The following is a 22113-nucleotide window of genomic DNA, read 5'->3' on the forward strand; positions in this document are numbered from 1 at the left end:
AAGAGTGCTAAAAGGAGCACTTCACCAGCTAAGGGCAGGACGGACATGACGACATGGTATGAGGTGTGAGGATGCTCTGGCAGTGATGATCGGACTGGATGGGTATGATGGTCAGATAAAGGCAGGAGGATATCTCGGCCTGTCTGTGTGTAGTATCCTGAGCAGGGGTGTGTTGGGTTTGGGGTGTCAGAGAGAGAGACAGGCAGGCAGGCAGACAGGGTGGACCTTCCGGCTCCGGTTACGTTCCAGCTGGTCAAGGAAATCCAGTGTGGAACCCCAAACCCTTCCCAAACCTTTCCCAAACCAGAACCGCTCCCTCTGGTAAAAATAAAGAGCGCTAGCAGCTCTCCAGAGGGACGTCGACAACGCAGCGGCGCCCTCTAGCAGCCACTGGGAATGAGCGCTTCCCGCTGCGGCGCCTGAGCTCCACCGCCGCGAGGGCAGAAGGTAAACAACGACAATAGTCTCCTCTGAAAATGGTCACCTGCACCTACGCTTACGCTGAGCTGGAAAACCATCGGTATTTAGCTTTGGGGGGGAGGGGGAGAGTTGGGGGGAGGGGGGTAAAAACTGACCCATGAGTTTATAAAACTTTTTCAATTCTCGCTATTAAAGTTCCTTCTGAAACTGCAGACAGAGAAAAGCGGGTGAACCCTGAATGTCGCCTTCGGCGTCGGTTTGATTTCAGGTTGCAACAGTTTGAAAAATGTTTTTCTTTAGACACAAAAACGGACCTCTTAAAACTGCCGGGGTAGAAAAGATCTGAGGGCGGAAAAACCTGGCCGCTACAGTCCTGGAGTGCACTTAGTATCGAGTGAAGAGCTCAGTCCTCCTCCGCCTCCTTCAGAGAAGCACGGGCTGCGTCCCAAATTCAGCGCTCCCTGCAGATTAGGGCCTTTCCGCTCACCGAGGTCGTAAAGATGCTGCACGGCAAGCCGGCGGGTGCGGAAGGTCACACCCTTTTTCTTTTCTTTTTCTTTTTTTTTTTTACATAGCGGGACAGAGTCAACCGAAATGAGAAACAAGATGGCAGCTTAAACTCCGAAAAACAAGACGACAAAGTCACGTGACCACCTCCATCACCGCCACCGCCGCCGCCATCGGCAACCGCATTACACACATTCCATGTTCTCCCGTTATTGTTTAAGACTACAGTTATTATTAACGAATAAACCAAGAGAAATTCTCTCCTTGTTGATTCTCCGTCAGCGAAGTCGCTGTGGATCCGGAGACGAGAGCGAGTTTATCGCTCTGTTATCGTTTTCTCCTCCTTTTTTTTTTTTTTTTAGTGCAATCAAAGGTGGTGATCGACGGTAAATCGTCCCGCTGACAGCCTGGAATATCTGCATGTCCAGTCTGCCGGCTGCGGGGACCACCGGTGTGAGGAGCGACCAGGAGAGAAAAGGAGAGAACTTCTTTCAACAGAGCAAAATAAAAGGAGAGCTATCACCCGTCCCCTCCCTGTCCCCTCCTCCCCGTCCCCTCCCCGTCCCACCCCTGTCCCACAGTTAGTTGTTTGTCTGTTTTTTTTTTTTAATCAATCATGCAAGTTTCCCTCGGATTTGAGTCCAAAAAGATCAAAGAAAGCAGAGCGAATGCAACAGAATAACCAAGCTCCAAACGTCCGAGAAGAAGAAGAAGAAGAAGAAGAAGTAATTAATTCATTAAAGACATACTGAAGAAGAACCAGTCTTTCATCCTGTCCCTCATCCGGCCCTTCTGTTGTGACCTGATGGACAGTTTGTGGGCGGGGCCTCTGAGGGCTCCCCCCGCCCCCCCCCCCTCTCTGGTTAACCCCTACCCACCCCAGGCGATGAGGTCAACTCAGCATGTTGAGTGAACTTCGATGATAAAACTCATCAGTATCAGCCCGCGATGCCATTGGCTAGTTTTGCAGTGGGCGGAGCTAGCTCTCGCTCGCTCTTTCTGCGTTCGCTTGTTTCACGTTTTAATCTCTGGGGTCTGAAGAGGCATAGCTGGATGTATTTGGGGTGAACCGGGGTGTCGGCGAGTGTGGTCAACCTCGTGGCGTTTTCACAGTCATGTTGGGAACTTTCCGGCTCTCAGAGTCCGGCAGAACGTCCAGCGCACGCTCGCACGTCCCCATGGAGACAGCCACGGCTGGGCCACACCCCCTCCCCCCAGCCCTTCCTTGCTGAGGCTTCTGGGTAATGTTTTCCAGAGAAGCAAGGGAGAAGGCGGTAGAGAGAGAGAGAGAGAGAGCAGGAGAGATAGCAAGGCCTCTCGCAGTTGTCTGTTTGGTGTGAGCGCAGCGTCACATCACTCCCCCCTCCTTCCTCTCTCTCTCCTCCCGAATCCGCATACCAACGTCTCTGTGTTTCAATCGCGGGGCGGGTTTAGGTGTCGCCCCTTGTGGACGTCGCATGCCAGCGCTAGCACCAGTCGTCCTCGTCCGTCTCACTGTAGGGTTCCTGGAGGCCCTTCCTCGGCCCTCGCGGGTGCGTCCCGCGGTGCGTGTGTCCGCGGTGGTGTGGGGATGGAGGGGAGGGCGAACGGAAGCCGTTGGGGACGCGGCGCGGGTGTGAAAATCCGCCGTGGCGGGCAGTCCTGGGCGAGCGGGAATGTGAGTGAGGGTTGCCCTGCGCCATGCTCTGCTCGTACGCAGGAGGCTCGTGGTGGCGCTCGTATTCGTAGTCGCGCTCGTAAAACGGCGCGTCACCTTCCAAACTGTCCACTGGGGCGCACCAGCGGGGGTTTCTGGGTGATCGAGGGGAGGCCTGGCGTGACTGTGGGCGAGAGGGCGACCGCGAGGGGGGGTGAGAAGGTGGGCGAGAAGACGAGCGATGGTGGTAGTGACCCTCTTGACCCGGTGAGGGCGAGCGGAGACGGCCCTGACCGGGGGAGTGCGCGTAGGTGGGTTTCCGGACGGCGGGTGAGTAGGTGACCTTGGGACGCGGGGTGGAGGGCGTCTGGGGCAGTTGGCGACGCCCGCGGCGGGGCGTGCTGGTGCCCGATGTCGACGGGACAGGGCTTCCGCTCACTGAACTACTGCCCTAAACGAAAATGGAAACAAAAAACACGACAAAAAAATAAAAAAGCAAGCACAAAAACATTGAAGGCAAAAAATAGGGAAGCACAAACGCCGGCAAGAGAGAGAGAGAGACATAGAGAGAGAGAGCGAGAGAGAGAGCGAGAGAGAGACATAGAGAGAGAGACAGAGAGAGAGAGCGAGAGAGAGAGAGAGAGAGAGAGAGAGAGCGAGAGAGAGACATAGAGAGAGAGACAGAGAGAGAGAGCGAGAGAGAGAGAGAGAGAGAGAGCGAGAGAGAGAGAGACAGAGAGACATAGAGAGAGAGACAGAGAGAGAGAGCGAGAGAGAGAGAGAGAGAGAGAGAGAGAGCGAGAGAGAGACATAGAGAGAGAGACAGAGAGAGAGAGCGAGAGAGAGAGAGAGAGAGAGAGCGAGAGAGAGAGAGACAGAGAGACATAGAGAGAGAGAGAGAGAGAGAGAGAGAGCGAGAGAGAGAGAGAGAGGCAGAGAGAGAGAGAGAGAGATAGAGAGAGAGCGAGAGTGAGAGAGACAGAGAGACATAGAGAGAGAGAGCGAGAGAGAGAGCGAGAGCGAGTGAGAGAGAGAGAGAGAGACATAGAGAGAGAGAGCGAGAGAGAGAGCGAGAGCGAGAGAGAGAGCGAGAGCGAGTGAGAGAGAGAGAGAGAGAGAGAGCGAGAGAGAGAGCGAGAGTGAGTGAGAGAGAGAGAGAGAGAGAGAGAGAGAGAGAGAGAAAGGGCGAGAGTCAGTAAAATCATACACAGTCAAGCAAGCAAAGCGGAAGACACAGAGAAGCCACAAATAAAGAAAAGGAATAAGAGAATAACACAGGGAAGAGAGACTGGGTTCAGTGAGGAGGAACAGGCAGGGTGTTCACACTACAACACAACCTACTGTTATTCTCACAGACAGACCGTTATCCATCAAACATCAACACTGAAGGGTTCAGACCGAGATTAGCACTCCTGGGAGTTAGGAGGTAATCTTAGGGGTTGGGGTTAAGGTTAAGGTTAGGGTTAGGGTTAGGGTTGGGGTTGGGGTTAGGGGTTAGGGGTTAGGGTTGAGGTTGGGGTTAAGGTTGGGGTTGGGGTTAAGGTTGGGGTTGGGGTTGGGGTTGGGGTTAAGGTTGGGGTTGGCGTTGGCGTTAAGGTTAAGGTTAGGGTTGGGGTTGAGGTTGGGGTTATGGTTAGTGTTGGGGTCTTAGGGTTGGGGTTGGGGTTATGGTTAGTGTTGGGGTCTTAGGGTTGGGGTTGGGGTTAGTCTTAGGGTTAGGGTTGGGGTTGGGGTTAGTCTTAGGGTTAGGGTTGGGGTTGGGGTTATGGTTAGGGTTGGGGTTGGGGTTAGTCTTAGGGTTAGGGTTGGGGTTGGGGTTAGTCTTAGGGTTAGGGTTGGGGTTGGGGTTATGGTCAGGGTTGGGGTTGGGGTTGGGGTTATGGTTAGGGTTGGGGTTGGGGTTGGGGTTAGTCTTAGGGTTAGGGTTGGGGTTGGGGTTATGGTTAGGGTTGGGGTTGGGGTTGGGGTTAGGGTTGGGGTTGGGGTTAGTCTTAGGGTTAGGGTTGGGGTTGGGGTTAGTCTTAGGGTTAGGGTTGGGGTTAGACACATTCAGGTCGTAACTTATCATCAGATCAAAGCTTTGTATCTCCATTTCTCTTTGTTGCACCTCGTTTGAAGTGTGTAATGTTTGGACCAGCAGAAATATCCTCTTCATCGTCCTCTGAGACATTTTAGAGATACAAAGTTTCTTCTGACAGCAAAACAATAGAGAATAAACATCTCCTGACCAGCGGAGGGCATGTTTGTCCCACCTGTCTGAGTCCCCTGCCATCCCTGCCCTCGCTGGGCGAACGGGACCAGTGGCGCTCCGGCCTGTTGTGGGAATGATGATGGTACTCTCTCTCATGGCCGTAATGTTCTTTGTCCACCGAGCTGTGATGGTGATGATGATGATGATGGTGCCGCCGGTCTTTGGCCCTGCCTCGCTCTCTCTCCCGCTCTTTGGGAGGAAGGTCACCTGACTGGGTTGTAGTGCTGAGATCTGTGCCCAGACCTGACGTGTTGAACAGAGACGACAGAGAATCAGAGATCAGAGAATCAGAGAATCAGAGATCAGAGATCAGAGAATCAGAGATCAGAGATCAGAGAATCAGAGAATCAGAGATCAGAGAATCAGAGATCAGAGATCAGAGAATCAGAGATCAGAGAATCAGAGATCAGAGATCAGAGAATCAGAGATCAGAGAATCAGAGATCAGAGAATCAGAGATCAGAGAATCAGAGAATTAGAGATCAGAGAATCAGAGTATCAGAGAATCAGAGATCAAAGAATCAGAGATCAGAGATCAGAGAATCAGAGATCGGAAAATCAGACACACCAATTCATCCCATCTCTGACTGGCCTGTGAAAAGCCAAGCGGCCAGGCGCTTCAACAGCGGACTGGTGAGGAGACCTGGAGCAGCACTGCTCTCTATGGAAATACCTGCCAACTGAAAGCCTACAGTGGTGTTCAGGGTCTGGGAATCAGGGTAAGTGGCAGAGGCAGAAGTTCCTGTGAAGACTTCCTCAGAATCAGAGGCTTCCTCACCATGTGGGAGACTGGGGTTCGAGTCCCGGTCTGGGTGGCTATCCTGTGCTACACCAATAGTCCTTGAGTTCTTGGGCAAGACTCCTAACATTACACTGCCCTTTCCTCTGTAATACCAGTGGCCTCATAAGTGGCTCTAGCTGAGAATATTTGCATAGGTTCAATGGAGGCGTGAAGAGGAGCCAGTAGGACTGCTGGACAAATAGGGAACACGCCGGCTAACTGACTGCTAAGTGGATCTGAAGGTACAACAGTGACTGGCGACTGACTCAGTGGTCAGTGTGGCCATGAACATCTGAACATCTGAACATCTGCTGAAACGTAAAGTAGAGGTCCTGGGTTCAAGAATGAGATCTGGTACCGCAGCTGAACAGTGACCGCTGAGGCTGGGTTTGGAGAACTGGAGTCTGGGGGAGGAGCTATACATAAAGTGGAAGGAAGGAAGGTGGCAAGGATGAACCTGTAGGGGGCAGAGCCACTCCACACCACACCAGCCAATACCAGCATGTAGGAAGAGGGGAACCCTGAGCACACCTAGCGTGACATAAGAGCTTAGAGCTCAGAAAGTATTTGACCTGTGTCGGCATCAGTGTATCGGGTGAGGGATCTCTCAGAGGTTCGGTGACTGCGCTCTCTCTCTCGCTCTCTCCTTCGTCGTCCATGTCTTTGTCCTTCCTCTGATACCACCCGCTCCAGAGAGTAATCGTCCAGCCGGACGCTCCGACCCGACCGCCCATGCACCAGCGAGGACGTAGACCGCCGCATTGGACTCATGTCTGTGATGGTCTGCATGAAGAGAGAAGGATGTAGAGAACAAGAAGAATGGAGGAGGAGACAGGAAGGTCACATTCAGCTGGTTTGGTGTGAGGAAGCAGTTTGACTGAAGTCAGGTTGGCAATGGGCTGCCTGTGTGTGTGTGTGTGTGTGTGTGTTTGGGTTTCCATGTCATTACCATGCCTGCCCTATCCCATCCATTTACCTACACATCTCATCCAACATGCATCCAAGAGCAAAAGGAGGAGGACAGAGAAAGGCAGAGAGGAAATAGAGACAGAGACAGAGGCAGAGACAGTCAGAGGCAGAGGCAGAGGCAGAGACAGTCAGAGACAGAGGCAGAGGCAGAGGCAGAGACAGAGGCAGAGACAGTCAGAGTCAGAGTAAGAGACAGAGTCAGAGTCAGAGACAGAGACAGAGGCAGAGACAGAAAGACAGGAAATGCTCAGCATGCCTTGATGCCGGACATGCATTTCAAAGCTCTCCATCACAGCACAGGCCAGCCAGGTCCCCCCCCTGCTCAGCCTACACCAACACACTGTACACACTACACGCTACACCAGCACGCTACACCAGCACGCTACCATTATAATACAGCTCCACACTGATTTGTAGGTAAGGGAATAGGAGAGACACAAGGAGAGGGACAAAAGGGTATGGAGCAGGAAACACTGAGGGTACAGAGTTCGGGACAGAGTTAGTAGGGAATAGTAGGGAGTAGGGGACAGTAAGGTGGAGGAGTAGGGGACTATAAGGGGACAGTAAGGTGGGGAGTAGGTAGGGAGTAGGGGACAGTGAGGTGGGGGTAGGGGACAGTAAGATAGGGAGAAGGGGACAGTGAGGTAGGGAATAGGGGACAGTGAGGTAGGGAGAAGGGGACAGTGAGGTAGGGAGTAGGGGACAGTTAGGTAGGGAGTAGGGGACAGTGGGGTAGGGAGAAGGGGACAGTGAGGTAGGGAGTAGGGGACAGTGGGGTAGGGAGTAGGGGACAGTGGGGTAGGGAGAAGGGGACAGTGAGGTAGGGAGTAGGGGACAGTGAGGTAGGGAGTAGGGGACAGTGGGGTAGGGAGTAGGGGACAGTGGGGTAGGGGACACTCTGCAGGGTGGAGCTCATTATCATGTAGGTACGGCAGCACTGCAGAAACTACAGCAGTAATCTGCAAGCAGCATCACCTCAGCAGAGCAGTACCTTACAGTCAGTCCACACACACACACACACTCACACACACTCACACACACACTCACACACACTCACACACACACACACACACACACACACACACACACGATATCTCATCAGTTGCTTGATGCCATGCAGGAGCATGCTACGGATGTCCGTCACTGTTTCAGCTCATGCTCATACCTGAGACTCATACCTGGGACACACACACACACAGGAGGGCGCAAACAAACACACACACACACACTCTTAGAGGTTTGGGGGCTGCAGTGGGGAGACAGTTATAGAGTAGGCTGACCCGGTCCGACCAGTCAAAATGCAGGACTGTTGTAATCCTGTCTTTTTATTGCCGGCCAGCATCACAACGGAAGTGATGAGGGGACAGAGCGCCCTCTACCCAATCAGAGAGGGCACGGCCAATTGTGCTCTCTCGGGCTCCGGCTGCTGAGGTGACGCAGCATGACCGACCCGCGGTTCAAACTCGTGATCCTCGGGCCACAGTGTCAGTGTCCTGCTCGGCTGGGCGCGTTTCCGTGCCGCTGTATGTGAAGTGTTGCCGGCGGGATGCGCAGCGGGACCGTGCCCCAGGACAGCATGAAGAGTGCGTCTCCTTCCGAACACGTAGGGCCTGAGGGACGCTCTGGGGTTGATTATATGTAAAGCATTCTCACTGGCTCTGTGCGGTCCGAGCCATCTCCCACTGCCCAGCTAACATGTCCATGTGGGGCCTGTATGGGTGGCCCAACTGGGATCCGGAGGGTTTCGGTCAGTGATGGGACCTGGAGGGCTTAAACATGAGCCCAATCTGGGTTGTAGGTGGACCTAGATGGGACTCATGAGATTAGGGTGAGCTGTAATGATGGGGCCCGTTTGGGAAACCCACCTAGCCCAGTTTCCACCCATACGAGCCCCACAGGAGCCGGCTGGCTGGGAGGCGAGTGGGTGTGGAGGGTAACTGTAGTCCCTCAGGTGAGCCGAACACTGTAGAGCGAGGGCAGATGTTTGGATCCTACGAAAAGTGGCCGAAGGAAAGTCCATCCTGAGTTTCGGGGCTAAGAGAGATACGGTCTAGATGGGAATAGTGGACTTTCCTGCACAATGTGGGACACCAGGTCACTCTACTGGGACAGGGACGGGTTATAGATACAGAGATACAGAGACAGATCAATCAGCAGACCGGTAGACCGATAGGGAGACTGAGAGAGCAAGTGAGGACATTGAGAGGCACTTGGAAGTGCGATGGAATAAAGATCACCAAGACTTATAGAGCAAGACACAGACTCCTGGAACAGACAAAAAGAGCAAGAGGAGGATGGAGGGGGAGGAGAGAGAGAGAGAGAGAGAGAGAGAGAGAGGGAGAGGGAGGGAGAGAGACAGGCAGACATACAGAGGTACATACACTGAGGTTATTTCCTCGAGGTCTGCTTCTCCGACGCTTGAGAATACGCAGAGCAAAGACACGAAGCACAGGGGACATAGCACAGAGAGAGAGAGAGAGAGAGAGAGAGAGAGAGTGGAGAGAGAGAGAGAGAGAGATTATTAGAGGACAGGGATGGAAGTGTATTGCTGGGATTGGCCAAGACCACACTGGGGTAGGAGAGGACTGGATCATGGAGAGAAGGAGCGAGCGAGCGAGAGAGAGTCCTGTTTCCAACTGATGTGAAAGAGAGAGAAGGAGTGAGGGGGTGGAGAGAGGGGGTGGAGAAAGGGGGTGGGTGGGTGGGGAGGATGGGGCGGTGCCTTGGCAGACTTACCACGGTACAGGGAACACTCTGCAGGACAGAGCAGCGTTAGACACACCAACAAGAAGAGAGACCTACACCACAGCTAAACACACACACACACACACAAAGAACACACAGGTTCTGCACATCCCAGTATTTTCCTCCTTAACACCTGAGCTCCTGATCAGCTGACACACACACACACACACACACACACACACACTTTCTCTCTCAATGTACCCCCCAAAAAATCAGTGACGGGTCAATCTTGGGGTCCCCCAACTGACCACCCCAGATCTGCTTAACGTTTGCAGGAAATGATGTCACAGTGGCCAGTGTGCAAAATCTGTACCTTCATTCATTTCTGAGATATAGAGGCTTTATAAAGTGGGCGTGGCCTTTTTGAAACTCTAGACGAGTGCTGAGGGTGAAGATGGACAAGCGCAACCAGCCACCGCCAGCCGATGCAGCGCCACCGGGCGTCCAACACGCTCTGAGGAAAGCGCCGGCTACCCGGCTCTAATGCATCGGCCAGCCGAGTAGTCCGCTGGACCACTCCGAGACCCAGACTCTCACCAGATCTAGATGAACCTGATGAAGATTCAGACCTCTAATTGGACAGAGCAAGTCTGGTCAGTCAGGGAGCCTTCTCTGTGTGCTGTGGGGTGATCATGATCTTCAGGCCGGCAGCTCGTAATGGTCTTAGCACCCCTAACCCATTCAGGCTCAGGCTACAGTACAGACAAGACAGACCAAGGCTGTGTTCAGTGTGAGCTAGTGGGATGGCAGCGAGAGGAATGCTAATGCCAGAAGTGGCAGATCCAGGTCCAGAAAGTAAAAATCCGCCCGGGAGCAGAGCCATCCAGGCAGTCGTACCAAAAACCTGGGGGGGAATTTTACTTTCTGGATTTGCCACATTTGGCTAATGCTAACACACACACACATACACACACACACACATACAATCTGTCACTGCATGATGACAGAAAAAGGTCCGCCCTTAGAATTGACATGCTAGCATTTGCCTTAACGTTAGCATGTTAGCATATTAGCATACCAAACCAATATCTAGATTTGGTATTAGCCTTTCACTGCCTTGGCTGAAGCCAAGACGGTAACAGCCAGTTAGCCGTATAGCTGAACTACACCAGGAAAGTCCCGCTTAGGACCTGGAGTCCAGCACAGTTCTCCAAGACACCTGGTTCCGATCCTTCTCATTCATCAGCTAAAGGAACAGTTCAGTGAAAAATATCTTGACTGATCACCGGGCCCAGATTCAGTGGATCAGCCAAGACATGTTTGGTAGGGTGGGCGCCTCCGTAGTCAACAGGAGATGCTAGGCTAAAGTTGTAAACAGACCCCCAAAATAACCCCCTTTTACATTTAAGTCGGTCAGAAAGCTAAGTAAAGCTAAGTTCATAGGCTACATGTGTCCAAATGTTTGTGGACACTCCTTCCAATTAATGCATTCAGCTACTTTAAGCTGCACCCTGATGTGCAAATGCACACACAGCTTGTCTAGTCCCTGTAGAGAAGAAGTACTGCCAATAGAATAGGACTCTCTGCAGGAGCAGATCAACATCATGACCCTATTGGCTCCATGCTGCCTAACGGGGATAGAACAGGGTGGTGGTCATTCAACAACCTGACCTTACTACTGTACTAAATGCAATCAACTCCTCACAGCAATGCTCCTCTGAAATCTAGAAAAGTTAGCTCTGACTTTACTGAGGTGGAACAAGGTGGAACCGCACTTAAGGAAGACGTGCTGGACTCCTGAATCTCCAGGACCTGAGCTGGGCCACCCTGAACTGAATAAAGAAATACAGAGAAAAGATGGAGGTGTGGTGGATGTACGCATGGTTGGAGGGATGAGTGCAGGGCAGGAGAGGAGAGGAGAGTTGATGGTAGGATGAAGGTGCTCACTTGGTTGTCTGCTGAGAGGCGGGGCATGGAAATGGTCCTCCCATGCCCTTCCATTGGGTGAAAAGTCTCAGTGTCGGAGTAACCGCCCCCAACAGGCCCCATCTCTCTCATTTCTACTGTCTGCAAAACAGAAGGAGAGCGTGTGGGCCAGCCTGCAACTCCAGCTTTACAAGGCAATCTCCTGATCGATTCAAACCCGTGATCAGTTCATGTGAATCGGCCCTGACGGAGGTGTAACCTGACAGTGAGGACACATTCCCCTCCTGCTGGTGAAAGGCTAACATATAACTTGGAAAAGAAAACTGAAACTGAATTTTGTGAGACGTCCAGTGAGTCTCTAAATTAAACTTCTAACTTCTAACAGGTGCAGTAACACTTTTAGAGGGCAGTAGGGAGGAACGTAGGGTCTAACAGGTGCAGTAACACCTTAAAAGGTGTGCTGGGGCAGGGGCCAGCAGGACGGGGCTAGAGGGACGCAGGGAGAGATGAGAGTGTGCTGGCGAAGGGGAACAGTCCAACAGTCAGAGAGGAAACAGCCAGGCCAGGTGAAGGGGCAGGACACACGAGCGACGGAGACCGAGGGTGAGCAACAGTGGGGCAAGAGAACCATCAACCACCAACAGGAGTGAGAAATACCAGAAACAGACAGAGAGAGAGAGAGAGACTGACAGAGGAAGAGAGGAAGAGAGGGAGGGATGGAAGGATGGAGGTGGGAAAAGACAAATATGCACCAAAATTTCAGTCACTAAAGCTGGAGGGAAGGTTACCTCCACAATGTTGAAGATAAAACTTACAACACAGTGAACTAAATTCATAAAGTATACCATCAGATTTATCATGAGGAAGAGGAAGAGGAAATAGCACTGCAATAACACAGTCTATCAGTCGTAAACAAGGTTTTTCAGTTTGTTTGACTGGTTCTGTAAAATACTACTGTACAACACATTGACCTAAAGTGAGCCAGATCGCTCCACAGGGGGGGAACCCAACAGTAAACGTACTTGTAAGAAGCTGAAATGGATTTAATTATCCTTTCCTACAATATTCTCATAGATGTTGGGTCTCCCAGTCGAGAGAGAACCTCATATTTAAAAGCTCATTCTGTTCTGTTTGGATGGAGCATTATGGTGGACATCACAGCTGAGAAGATTTCCACTCTCTTCAGAGCTCAGAGCATTAATACACAATTCAATTCAACACATGTGACATCAATGGCTTCCAGCAGCTTCCAGCAGCTCAGCCAATCAGATTAAACACCGTTATAGACTGAAGAGAGGTGGTTCTGCTGCTCTGTCAGGACTCTGAGCAAATGCTCAGTCTATGAGAAGAGTTTAGACTGCCTGTATATCTGGATGACTTTACTTTCCACTCTTTATGCACTATTTCTGTTCTTTATGAGTTGGTGTATTTTGCCAAACATATCCTTTGCTTATTTTATTAGAATCTGGAGTTCTGATTCTGAGATGTTTGGTCCACTTATAAAAGCGTGAAGTCATGTCCTGAACATTCGGTTTCGTTTTTTGGTGCATCCCTAGAAAAGACACCAACGATGAAGACTGTAATTGGCTGAAGCACAAAGGGTCTGAAATACAACAACATGGAAATGGAACGGAGGTGGGCCGGCCATTGTCCGTGGGACAAGTGCATGTCTGAACAGTGGCCACTCCTAGTGGCCTAGGTGAAGAACTGCATCGTGGGTCAAACCCCACTATTCTCTCTGAAAAGACTGCAGCATTGTTGCCTGCAGCTAGCTTTACCTGTGGGTTGTGGCGGTTGTCATGGTGATCATCGTAGGGTCTCTCCGAGTTCCAGTTGTCAGGGGCTGCTTTGTGGAACATCTCCTGAGCACGAGGAGTGACCCATGACTGACTGTCCATCAAAGCAGAGTCCACAGGCCTGAACCAAACACAGGGTCAGTGGACGGAGAGACAGGAAGTGAACGAGAGAGAGAGAGACTTGACAGGACGTCTCACGGGGCTGGACATGAGCAGGAGCTTTAAACTGGGTCCGGCTGCACCAGCTGTGCATAGGTTCAAACATGGGCTAGTTCTGACATCACAGTTTACTGGTTCTGAGCTGGTTCTGGTCGGGTTAAAGCTACAGTACACATTAGTTAGAGTTACTGGCTCAGGATCTAGAACTACAGTAATGAAGGGAGCACAGGGGGAGAGAGAGAGAGACTGGTACTCACAGGCTGTTGACCGTGTCCTGCTGTAGATCGGTCAGGCCATTGACCCCCTGACCCCCCTCCTGGTTGGGGGACGGCTCCATGCGCTGAAACATTAATGGCGTTCGGTTCTGTGTGAGATACGACATGGCCGGCAGCCGGGGTCACACACACTCATGGGAACACGGGGTCACAAACACACACACACACAAGCCACCTTGCAATACACTGGTAGGGCTCCAGCCAGCTGCAGGGCATTGTGGGAAATGGAGTCCCCTCCATGTGCCCTCATACAACCTGGGTGGACTTGAGCCTCGTCTCTCCAGTCCATCGCTAATGAGGGGGTATGACCACTTCTGCTGCCAAGACCTCCCAGGTCTAAGAGCCCAGGCTTATCCTCAGTGTGTTAGTTAACCCCTAGAAGTCTAGACTCAGCGCTGTGGGTCTGGAAGGATGGGAAGCTGATCAAGAAGATCTTGCAACAGTCTGACCTCCCCAGAGTCCAGCCCTCAACAACACTGAACGTGCTGGTATACTTAAGTGGTGAGGAGCAGTTTCTAACACCTGATTTGAGATGCAGTTGTTGATTCTTCTCCGTGGATTTTTGTTGATGTGAATCGAGTTCTAAGGGTTAACAAGACCAAGGATCACCTGATTGATCAGGACCACCTCAGGATCTCAGGATCAAGCTCTGAGACTCAGAGTCTGTGGCAGCTGGAGGTTCCACTGAGAACCTCCTCTCAACATCTAACACACCAGTAATGAACAGACAGTCAGGAGAGAAGATTCAGTGTTAGAAACATCAGGTAGACAAAATTAAACCAATCAACCGATCAATTGATCAGACAGAACAGAGAGACAGGTATGAAAAAACAAACAACAACAAACAACCAATAAACAACATGCAGAATAAACGACATCATCTACAGGTGAAGGAGAGAGAAATAGACAGGAGTAGAGAGAGAGAGAGAGAGAGAGACAGAGGGACAGTGAGGTGGACAGTGAGGTGGACAGTGAGACAGAGACAGGTACAGCAGAGCACAGTGATGTTGAGCGGCTTGTGTGGAGAACAGATACAGGGATACAGGGTCAGTCTGAGACAGGCAGGTCCAGGAAAGGCAAAACACACACACACACACACACACACACACACACACACACACAGGAGTGAGAGTGTCCATACTTCTTCAGCTGAATTTAGAGTCCAGCCAATCCTTCACCAAGACTCGCCAGGACTATACTATAAGAATCTGAGACACTGAGACAAGAACCAGACTGTGATGTTCTAGATAATGAGTCGGTCAGAACATCTCCAGAACATCAGGCAGGTCTATGAGTGGGAGGTTCCCTTCTGGTATGCAGTGGTCTGCACCTACCAAAAGTGCTCCAAGGAAGGACAACTGGGGTCATGGGAACCCAAGCCTCTCACTGGTGCCAGGTACCACAGTACACCTTCAGAGGTCTTGTGGAGTCCATGCCTCCATGTCTCAGAGCTGTTTTGATGGCACGAGGGGAACCTCCTGGATATCATCAGTATGCAGGTCATGAATGCCTGGCGGGTCTGGAAACTATGAAGCTATGAACACTGTGTCGGGCAGGAGTGGGGGGGTGCACTCACACTCACAGTCGGCCATGTTGTATCAATATTCATAACTGTCATCACATTTACACCTGCAGAACTGTTCTTCATATTTCAACACAAGCCTGAACAACAAAACCCGACCGGTTTCTCCTCAGGGCTCATCCAGAGACTCGGATCAAGTCACTGTCCTGGACTATGTCCCAGTGAAGGTCCATGGAAATCTTGCTAACACTTCCTGCATTAGTAATGTAGTAGTGGATCTGGATCAGCGCCGATCCAGGTCTAGTTTAATGGATTGGGTATGGGCTATTTTAAGCCTGATTCAGATCCGATCCCTTGTTTTTACCACAGTGTTCTAGCAGAGCACCCCTGGAGTCCATTAAGCAGCATTAAGAGACATTATTCCCAGCCCACAGCAGTGAGGAGTGTTTAACGCTCTCACAAGTTTACAAAGACTCAGTGAACCCCCAGCAGTCAGAGACCAGGTTTAACCTGGGTCTGGGAGTCGAGCCCCGAGTCTTTTCCTGCTCCTGTTTCTTCAATGACTGGATTATAAAAGGACAGCCTTCACGCCAGAGTCTTTGTGGCACTATGAGGCCCATCATTACATTAACGGTTCCCTTAACTTCCTCAAGAACAAAGACCAGGACTGGAATCAGGATTCAAGGTCCAGATTTGAAGACCCCTGGACTAGACTTCCATAAAGTTTGCTGATCATCAGGAAAGGGACAATCCCACCGTGGCCGAATTCTGGGGGTAATACCACGACTGTATCAGACTGGCTATGCTGGACTTACTGAGGACATTATCTGGGCGATTCCACGACCGGGCCATCATTTGTGTCCCACCAGTCTTGTTTCGGAAATGACGCGTTAAAGTAAAGTAAATGCATAGAATATCTTTATTGTTGCCATTAGCATGAATGCTAGCAAACCTTGACAAGACATGTCTGAATGGTTGAAAGTGAGCAGTTCATGCTAATGCTAGCACTTATGCTAGAGCAGTTTAGGTGGGTGAAGAATTAGCTAACATTTTAGAAAACGGTGTCTCTGTGATTCTTTACAGTTCCGTCTTTGAGGTAAACAGGAAACAGGAAGATTAGAGAAGGTATTAGCATTTGCTAATGCTAATGGCAATGCTAGCACTAATGTCAGCAATGCTCAGAAGACTCATCAGGGATCTCAGGCAGTGTCAGCTCAGTGGTGGAGGAGGTCTTATACCACTTAACCACACCTAGTCAGTTCACAGTTTCACATGATAACCTTCTGTCTACTTCAATGCTAATGCTAATGGCTAGCGAAGAGCTGAATGGACACGTGTTTATCTTGGGGGGGTGTGTGCGGGGGTTGCAGGAGGGGTTTGCTGAGGGACAGAAAAGAGGAAAGTTGGGATTTTGAGAACTGGTACCTGCTCCTCCCGCAGCGCCTGCAGCTTTTTGGCCTTGCTCTGCCGGTAGTACTCCATGATCATCATGGCAGCGTAGATCTTGCCCACCGTCAGGTCTGTGGCTGCTGAGAGGACGCAAAAGTTACCCTGCACAATTAGACCGGGCTGGAATGGGACCCTGAGCCAAGAGGGGAATGGGAGTGGGAGACAGTACACAACACAAACAACACGATACAGGACCAGAGAGCCAGCCTCCTACACCCAGATCAAACTGGACCTCTTCAGGTCCAAGATAAAGCCGGGCTGGAAGAGTTTGATGGACTGATGAGACCAAGATTCACCTCTACCAAAGTGACGGAAAGGCCAAAGTGTGGAGGAAGAAAGGATCTGAATATGTGCAAGTTCATCAAAAATGTGCAAGTTCATCAGTCAAACATGGTGGAGGTAGTGTCATGGCTTGGGCTTGCATCGCTTGTGTAGCTGCTTTTGCTTCTGTTCTAAACTCTTAAAAATACAGATGCAAATGGCATCAGAACCCCCTCTGAAGCACCTATTATTCGTAATAGCGTAGCCGCTGTGGAGGAGACTGTATGCGGGTCTGGGAAACTGGCTCACTGAGACACAACATTGAGAAATCACAGACATAGAGACCATCCAGGCACACTGTAACACGGTACACGTGAAGTACGTAACAGAGCCAATCGTCTTTTCACAGGCAGATACTCTTTTAGGGATATTAGGGTTCCGGTAACTCTCACAGCTACTGTACTTCAAGTTCCTACAAGGACTCAGGAGCCGTTTTACACTGAGAGTCATCCCTGGGAGGACTGGATTACACTGTCAGCACTGAGGGTGGGGGCACGGTGCATCTGAGATGGTTCCTTCTATCCCATAATGCTACTAGTGCTGGTAGAGTGAAGGCTAGCATCTGCTTCCAGGCTGTCGCCATGCTGAGTGATCGGGGAAAGGGAGGACCACCCTACCCACCCAGTGACAGAGAGGACAGTTATGGCCTCTGGGACTCCTGGACACTGACGGATGGCTGTGGCATCACCCTGGATCAGACCTGTTCTGATGACAGAGTCAGGGTTTAGATGGCTGCTCCACTCCGGAGCCTTCTTTGGCGGCTTTAGGGAGGTGCTTTAGGTGTCTTAGGCTAAAGAACAGGGTTAACGTATGAGATCTACAGGTTAGGAAACAGGGGAACATGATCTGAGAGAATCTGGAAAACAACTGATAAACAATTTCAAAAAGTATTGGGACACCTGCTCGTTCACTGCTTCTCTGTTTCTTCTGCTTCTGTTAGAGTGACTGTCTCTACTGTCCAGAGAAGAAGACTTAGGATTCTAGATTCTGGAGGAGCATTGCTGTGAGGATTTGATTGCATCTTCTCTACAGGGACTAGACACACTGTGTGTGCACATAGCAGCTGAAAGCATTCATTAAAAGGGGTGTCCACAAACATTTGGACATGTAGTGTATTTCAGTTGCCGGCGTCCCTATGTAATTTCCTGCCGTCCATGTCTCTATAGCAACAAAAGCTTCTATTTGTGTGACCCGGTGATGGACAGGGGCATCTTTACGCGTGATGTGATTGTGGCTGTGCGATCACTCAGGACCCTCGCAGTGCATCGAGCATAAACCAGCTAGAACCCTTTAGAAACCTTAAGACAGTCAGAGTAAAACGGCAGGACGTCCCCGAGTGTTCCCTCCTACCCAACCTGACCAAGACACTGGCATGCAAACCTGGTCTGATCCCAGCACTGCCAACAGCGTCAGACAGAAGCTGACCAGGCTGGTGGTCTTCTAGTGATGTACAGTTCATGTGGTCACACCCACGAGGGAGGCTAACAGCTCTCTTCCTTCCACACTGGAGTGAAAAGACTTCTATAGAGGACTCGTCTATAGTAAGGCACCCTCTGATAACAGGCAGGAGGAGAGCAGATGGAGGAGGAGAGCAGATGGAGGAGGAGAGATGTGAGGGGTGGAAAGCGAAGAGGTTGGAGTAAAGTAGAAGGAAGATTCAGGTCCAGAGCTGCAGCAGAGCTGCCCAGACCAACGAACAAAATCCTGGGGTGGATCTTTACCTTCTGGACCTGAATGGGTTGAAGAAGAGGTTCTAGGGGTTGAAGTGAGGTTCTGGAGGTTGAGGGAATATGAGCTAGGGTTGAAGAGGAGGTTCTGGAGGCTGAGGGAATATGAGCTGGGGTTGAAGGGAGGTTCTAGGGGTTGAGGGAAGGAGAGCTTGGGATTGAAGAGGAAGTTCTGGAGGTTGAAGGGAGGATCTAGGGGTTGAGGGAAGGTGAGCTTGGGGTTGATGAGGAGGTTCTGGAGGTTGAAGGGAGGTTCTAGGGGTTGAGGGAAGGTGAGCTTGGGGTTGAAGGGAGGTTCTAGGGGTTGAGGGAAGCTATTGGACGTTGACGGAAAGTGAGAAGGTTCTAGCAACTGAAGGCCGGTTTTTGAAGTTGAGAAAAAGTGAAGCTTCTGAAGATGGAGGGAAGGTTCTGGAGGTCAAGGGAAGGGTCTGAATGCTGACAGAACCTTCCAGACTTTGAGAGAAGTGAACTGGAGATGGGATAGATGTTCTGGAGAGGACGCTGAGGGTGGAGGGACCAGGTGATTGGGGGAAAGTAGATGGAGGCTGTGGAGGGATTGCCTGATCAGAGGGTGCTTGAGCAGTGAGTGAGAGAAGCTCCTCTGATGAGACTGGTGATCTGATTGGCTGCTCAGTACAAACCCCTCTACAACTTACACTTATGTGGCGTGACCAGCAGGTCCAGGCTCTTCTGCGACAGGTTCGGCCAAATCGCCATCATCTCCTTTCTCAGCTCTGCATCCATCTGATGCTTGTCTGCTCCTCCTGAGAACATGCAATGTCAACACACACACACACACACACACACCTCAAATCAAACTGTGTAGAAATGTCAGGCGTCACAAAGCTCTGAACACCTGGAGAACCGTAGAAAATAATTCCCCCAAAATCCCGAACTTTCTTCAAAGATCCAATCAGGGTTGGTCAGAAATCTAATCTACAGAGAGACACAGACAGACCCCCGCTGCAGTTTGGTGGTCCATACCCTTCGCAATCTTGATGTCTAGTGCAGTGCGAATTAAGGCCATCAGGGTGGAGTTGAAATGCACTGTGTTGTCATCGGCAACAGGCAAGTCCATACGCAGCAGTCTCTGTGGAGAGTCAATCAGTGGGGTTTAGAGTGCGTGGGCGTGTCTTAAGAGAGTATGCCATTCAAACCTCCAATCAGAACTTTTGCTGGGCAGATAGAAGGTGGAGGGAGCTCAGGGGGTGGCGGCCAAAACATGATTGACAGGCCCTATATGCATTAGTTAGGAGTAGTGCAGCACCTCCTCTCTTAGTTCTGACGCTGACTCTCTCACTTTCTCCAAAAGAACGTCTGAACATCTGATTAAACGTCTGAACATCTGATTGAACGTCTGATTGAACGTCTGAACTTCTGATTGAACGTCTGATTGAATGTCTGAACGTCTGATTGAACGTCTGAACTTCTGATTGAACGTCTGATTGAACATCTGAACATCTGATTGAACGTCTGAATGTCTGAACTTCTGATTGAACGTCTGAACGTCTGATTGAATGTCTGAACGTCTGAACGTCAGATTGAATGTCTGAACGTCTGATTGAACTGAATTGATCTGTGAGAGCAATGTCCACAATGTTCAGGAGTCTAGGACTGACCATTTCTGCTGTACCAGTCAAAAGTTTGGACGCACCTGATTGAATGTAGGTACAGTTAAAACATGTTTTTATGTTTTTTATGTAGATTTATTACATTTATTCAATATCTCACGAGAACATGCTTTAATGAAATGACAGATAAATTATTTATGAATTCATTTCATAAATTAACATTTTACTTAAACATCAATATTCAAGAATTCAATCTTATCTAAAAAATATATGCATATTTAAAAAGTTGCTTTAAAGATTAATATATTGTGTGAATTTATTATCAAAAAACTAACATTATAAAATTATATTTACCATATTTTATGAGTCATCAAATATTGATGTGATAATTTCAACATATTTAATGAAGAAATATGTTTTTATGGCACATATTAATATAATATATTGTATATTTGATGACTCCTTTGAATGTGCGTCTAATTCATTGTAAAGATATTTTAATCTAATATGATTACATTGTATAAAATTAGTTTCTAAGACAAGAAGTGTGTGAATCTGATTTTCTTGAAAATTGTCTCTAAAAATAAATTTTTTATATATTTTATTTTTATAAATATTTATTTTTCTAATAATAAAAAAAAGATTCCTTATGAAGCTTCCTGAGTTACTATTTTCAGTCCAGAACAGTTTTCCATAAATCATCACTATCGCACAAAAGTCTTATCTCCATTTTTGTGCTTTTTCATTTTTTGCTTAATTTGATATTTTTAGATTAGAATTTAATAATAATTGGAGCGACAGAAATGAAGGAACTGTGTTTATATTTACTTTAAATACGTTTTTTTGCGTCTCCTTTGAAGTTACTGTTTGATGTTCTGACAGTTTCCTCGTTTTATCCTCGTTTGACCCGATCAGAACCCGAGGGGGTGTTTCCTGGTTTTGACTGGTACTGAGTAGTTATAGGAGGCGTGACTGGGAGCTCTCACAGATCACGAGGTAAACGTGCCCTTCCCCCTGAAGGTGGCTCAGAGCTCCCCCTACCTGCTGGAGGCATCATTAACAGTGAGTAAATGAGCCAACCGGCATCTAAGAACAGCTCCACCTGCTGGCTGCTGTTCTTCAGACCCCCGCTTTCACTCATTTAACGTTACCTTCGAACATCGAGCGTCGGCCATCGGTTCACAAAGCACGGGCGCGGCGGGTTAGTGAGCGTGAGGGCCGGAGTGCGTGTTGTATGCGTGGGTTCTCTGACGTTCTTCCCGACCATTCCAGAACAAGCAGAAAAGCCGCAGCTCCAACAGCTAGCATGCAACGAGCGGCCCATGCAGTGACCCCTGACCCCATAGCCCCGGCATGCGGCATGCGGCGCGTGCACCCCCCAACCCCCCACCCCCCCACAGCACGAGCAGCCGCGCACAGAGAGGACCATTGATCGCTTCATGGTTTTCGTTGCACTGATCCCTCGTTTTGGGGGCGGGGCTAGCTGTGTTTTCTTTGCTGGTTGGGCTGGTGGTCGTTTCCAGTCACTGGTGGGTCTGAATGGCTTTAGTCCAGATTACCTCTGATCTCTCAATGCAGGACGGGGGCGCTCGGTCTAAGGTCAGTCTAGTTAGACGGAGTGAGGAGAGGACGGTGGGCTGGGTTAGACACCGGCCGGGTGGGGGGGCGGGTTAGTTCACTCCAGACTGGAAGGCCATGAGATGTTTCCACAGATAAAAACCACAGAAACAGAGAAAGGCGATGGTGGACGTTCGCCCGGCAATGGAGGGAAGGGATGGCGAGGAGAGAGCGAGAGAGGGATGACTTTCTCCACACAAACAAAAGAAATAAGAGAGAGCGAGTGGGGTGGGGTGGAGTGGGGTGGGGTGGGGTGTGGGCGGAGAGCAATGTGCAGGAAGGCCGACCAGGCCGACAGAGCCACGCCTCCGAGTGGACGGAGGACAGACGTGGTGTAGGACGTCCTAAACAACAGCGCGGGAACCCAGACTAGCTGCAGCTTCACCAGACCACAAACCAGCAGGTGATGACCTACAGGCCAACAGTGTGGAAGCAGTGCTGACCTGCTTCAGGAATTCTTCACCACATTAAATATTCAATTAAATATGAAATATTTCAT

The 22113-nt window shown here is 50.1% G+C and overlaps 1 protein-coding gene across 1 annotated transcript in view; it reads right to left on the reverse strand.

Annotated features, from left to right (window-relative positions):
- Positions 1-1500: 1500 nt before the first annotated feature.
- LOC140548821 (voltage-dependent P/Q-type calcium channel subunit alpha-1A-like) overlaps positions 1501-22113 on the reverse strand; it is a 40167-nt gene continuing 19554 nt past the window's right edge. Inside the window, 9 exon segments of the mRNA XM_072671992.1 lie at positions 1501-3014; positions 4816-5057; positions 6167-6377; positions 11196-11315; positions 12953-13091; positions 13387-13493; positions 16352-16455; positions 19083-19190; positions 19411-19516. Of these exon segments, the coding sequence (XP_072528093.1) occupies positions 2394-3014; positions 4816-5057; positions 6167-6377; positions 11196-11315; positions 12953-13091; positions 13387-13493; positions 16352-16455; positions 19083-19190; positions 19411-19516 (1758 nt within the window). The 3' untranslated portion in view covers positions 1501-2393.

Source organism: Salminus brasiliensis, unplaced genomic scaffold, assembly GCF_030463535.1.
Source record: "Salminus brasiliensis unplaced genomic scaffold, fSalBra1.hap2 scaffold_123, whole genome shotgun sequence".
Taxonomy (NCBI): Eukaryota; Metazoa; Chordata; class Actinopteri; order Characiformes; family Bryconidae; genus Salminus; species Salminus brasiliensis.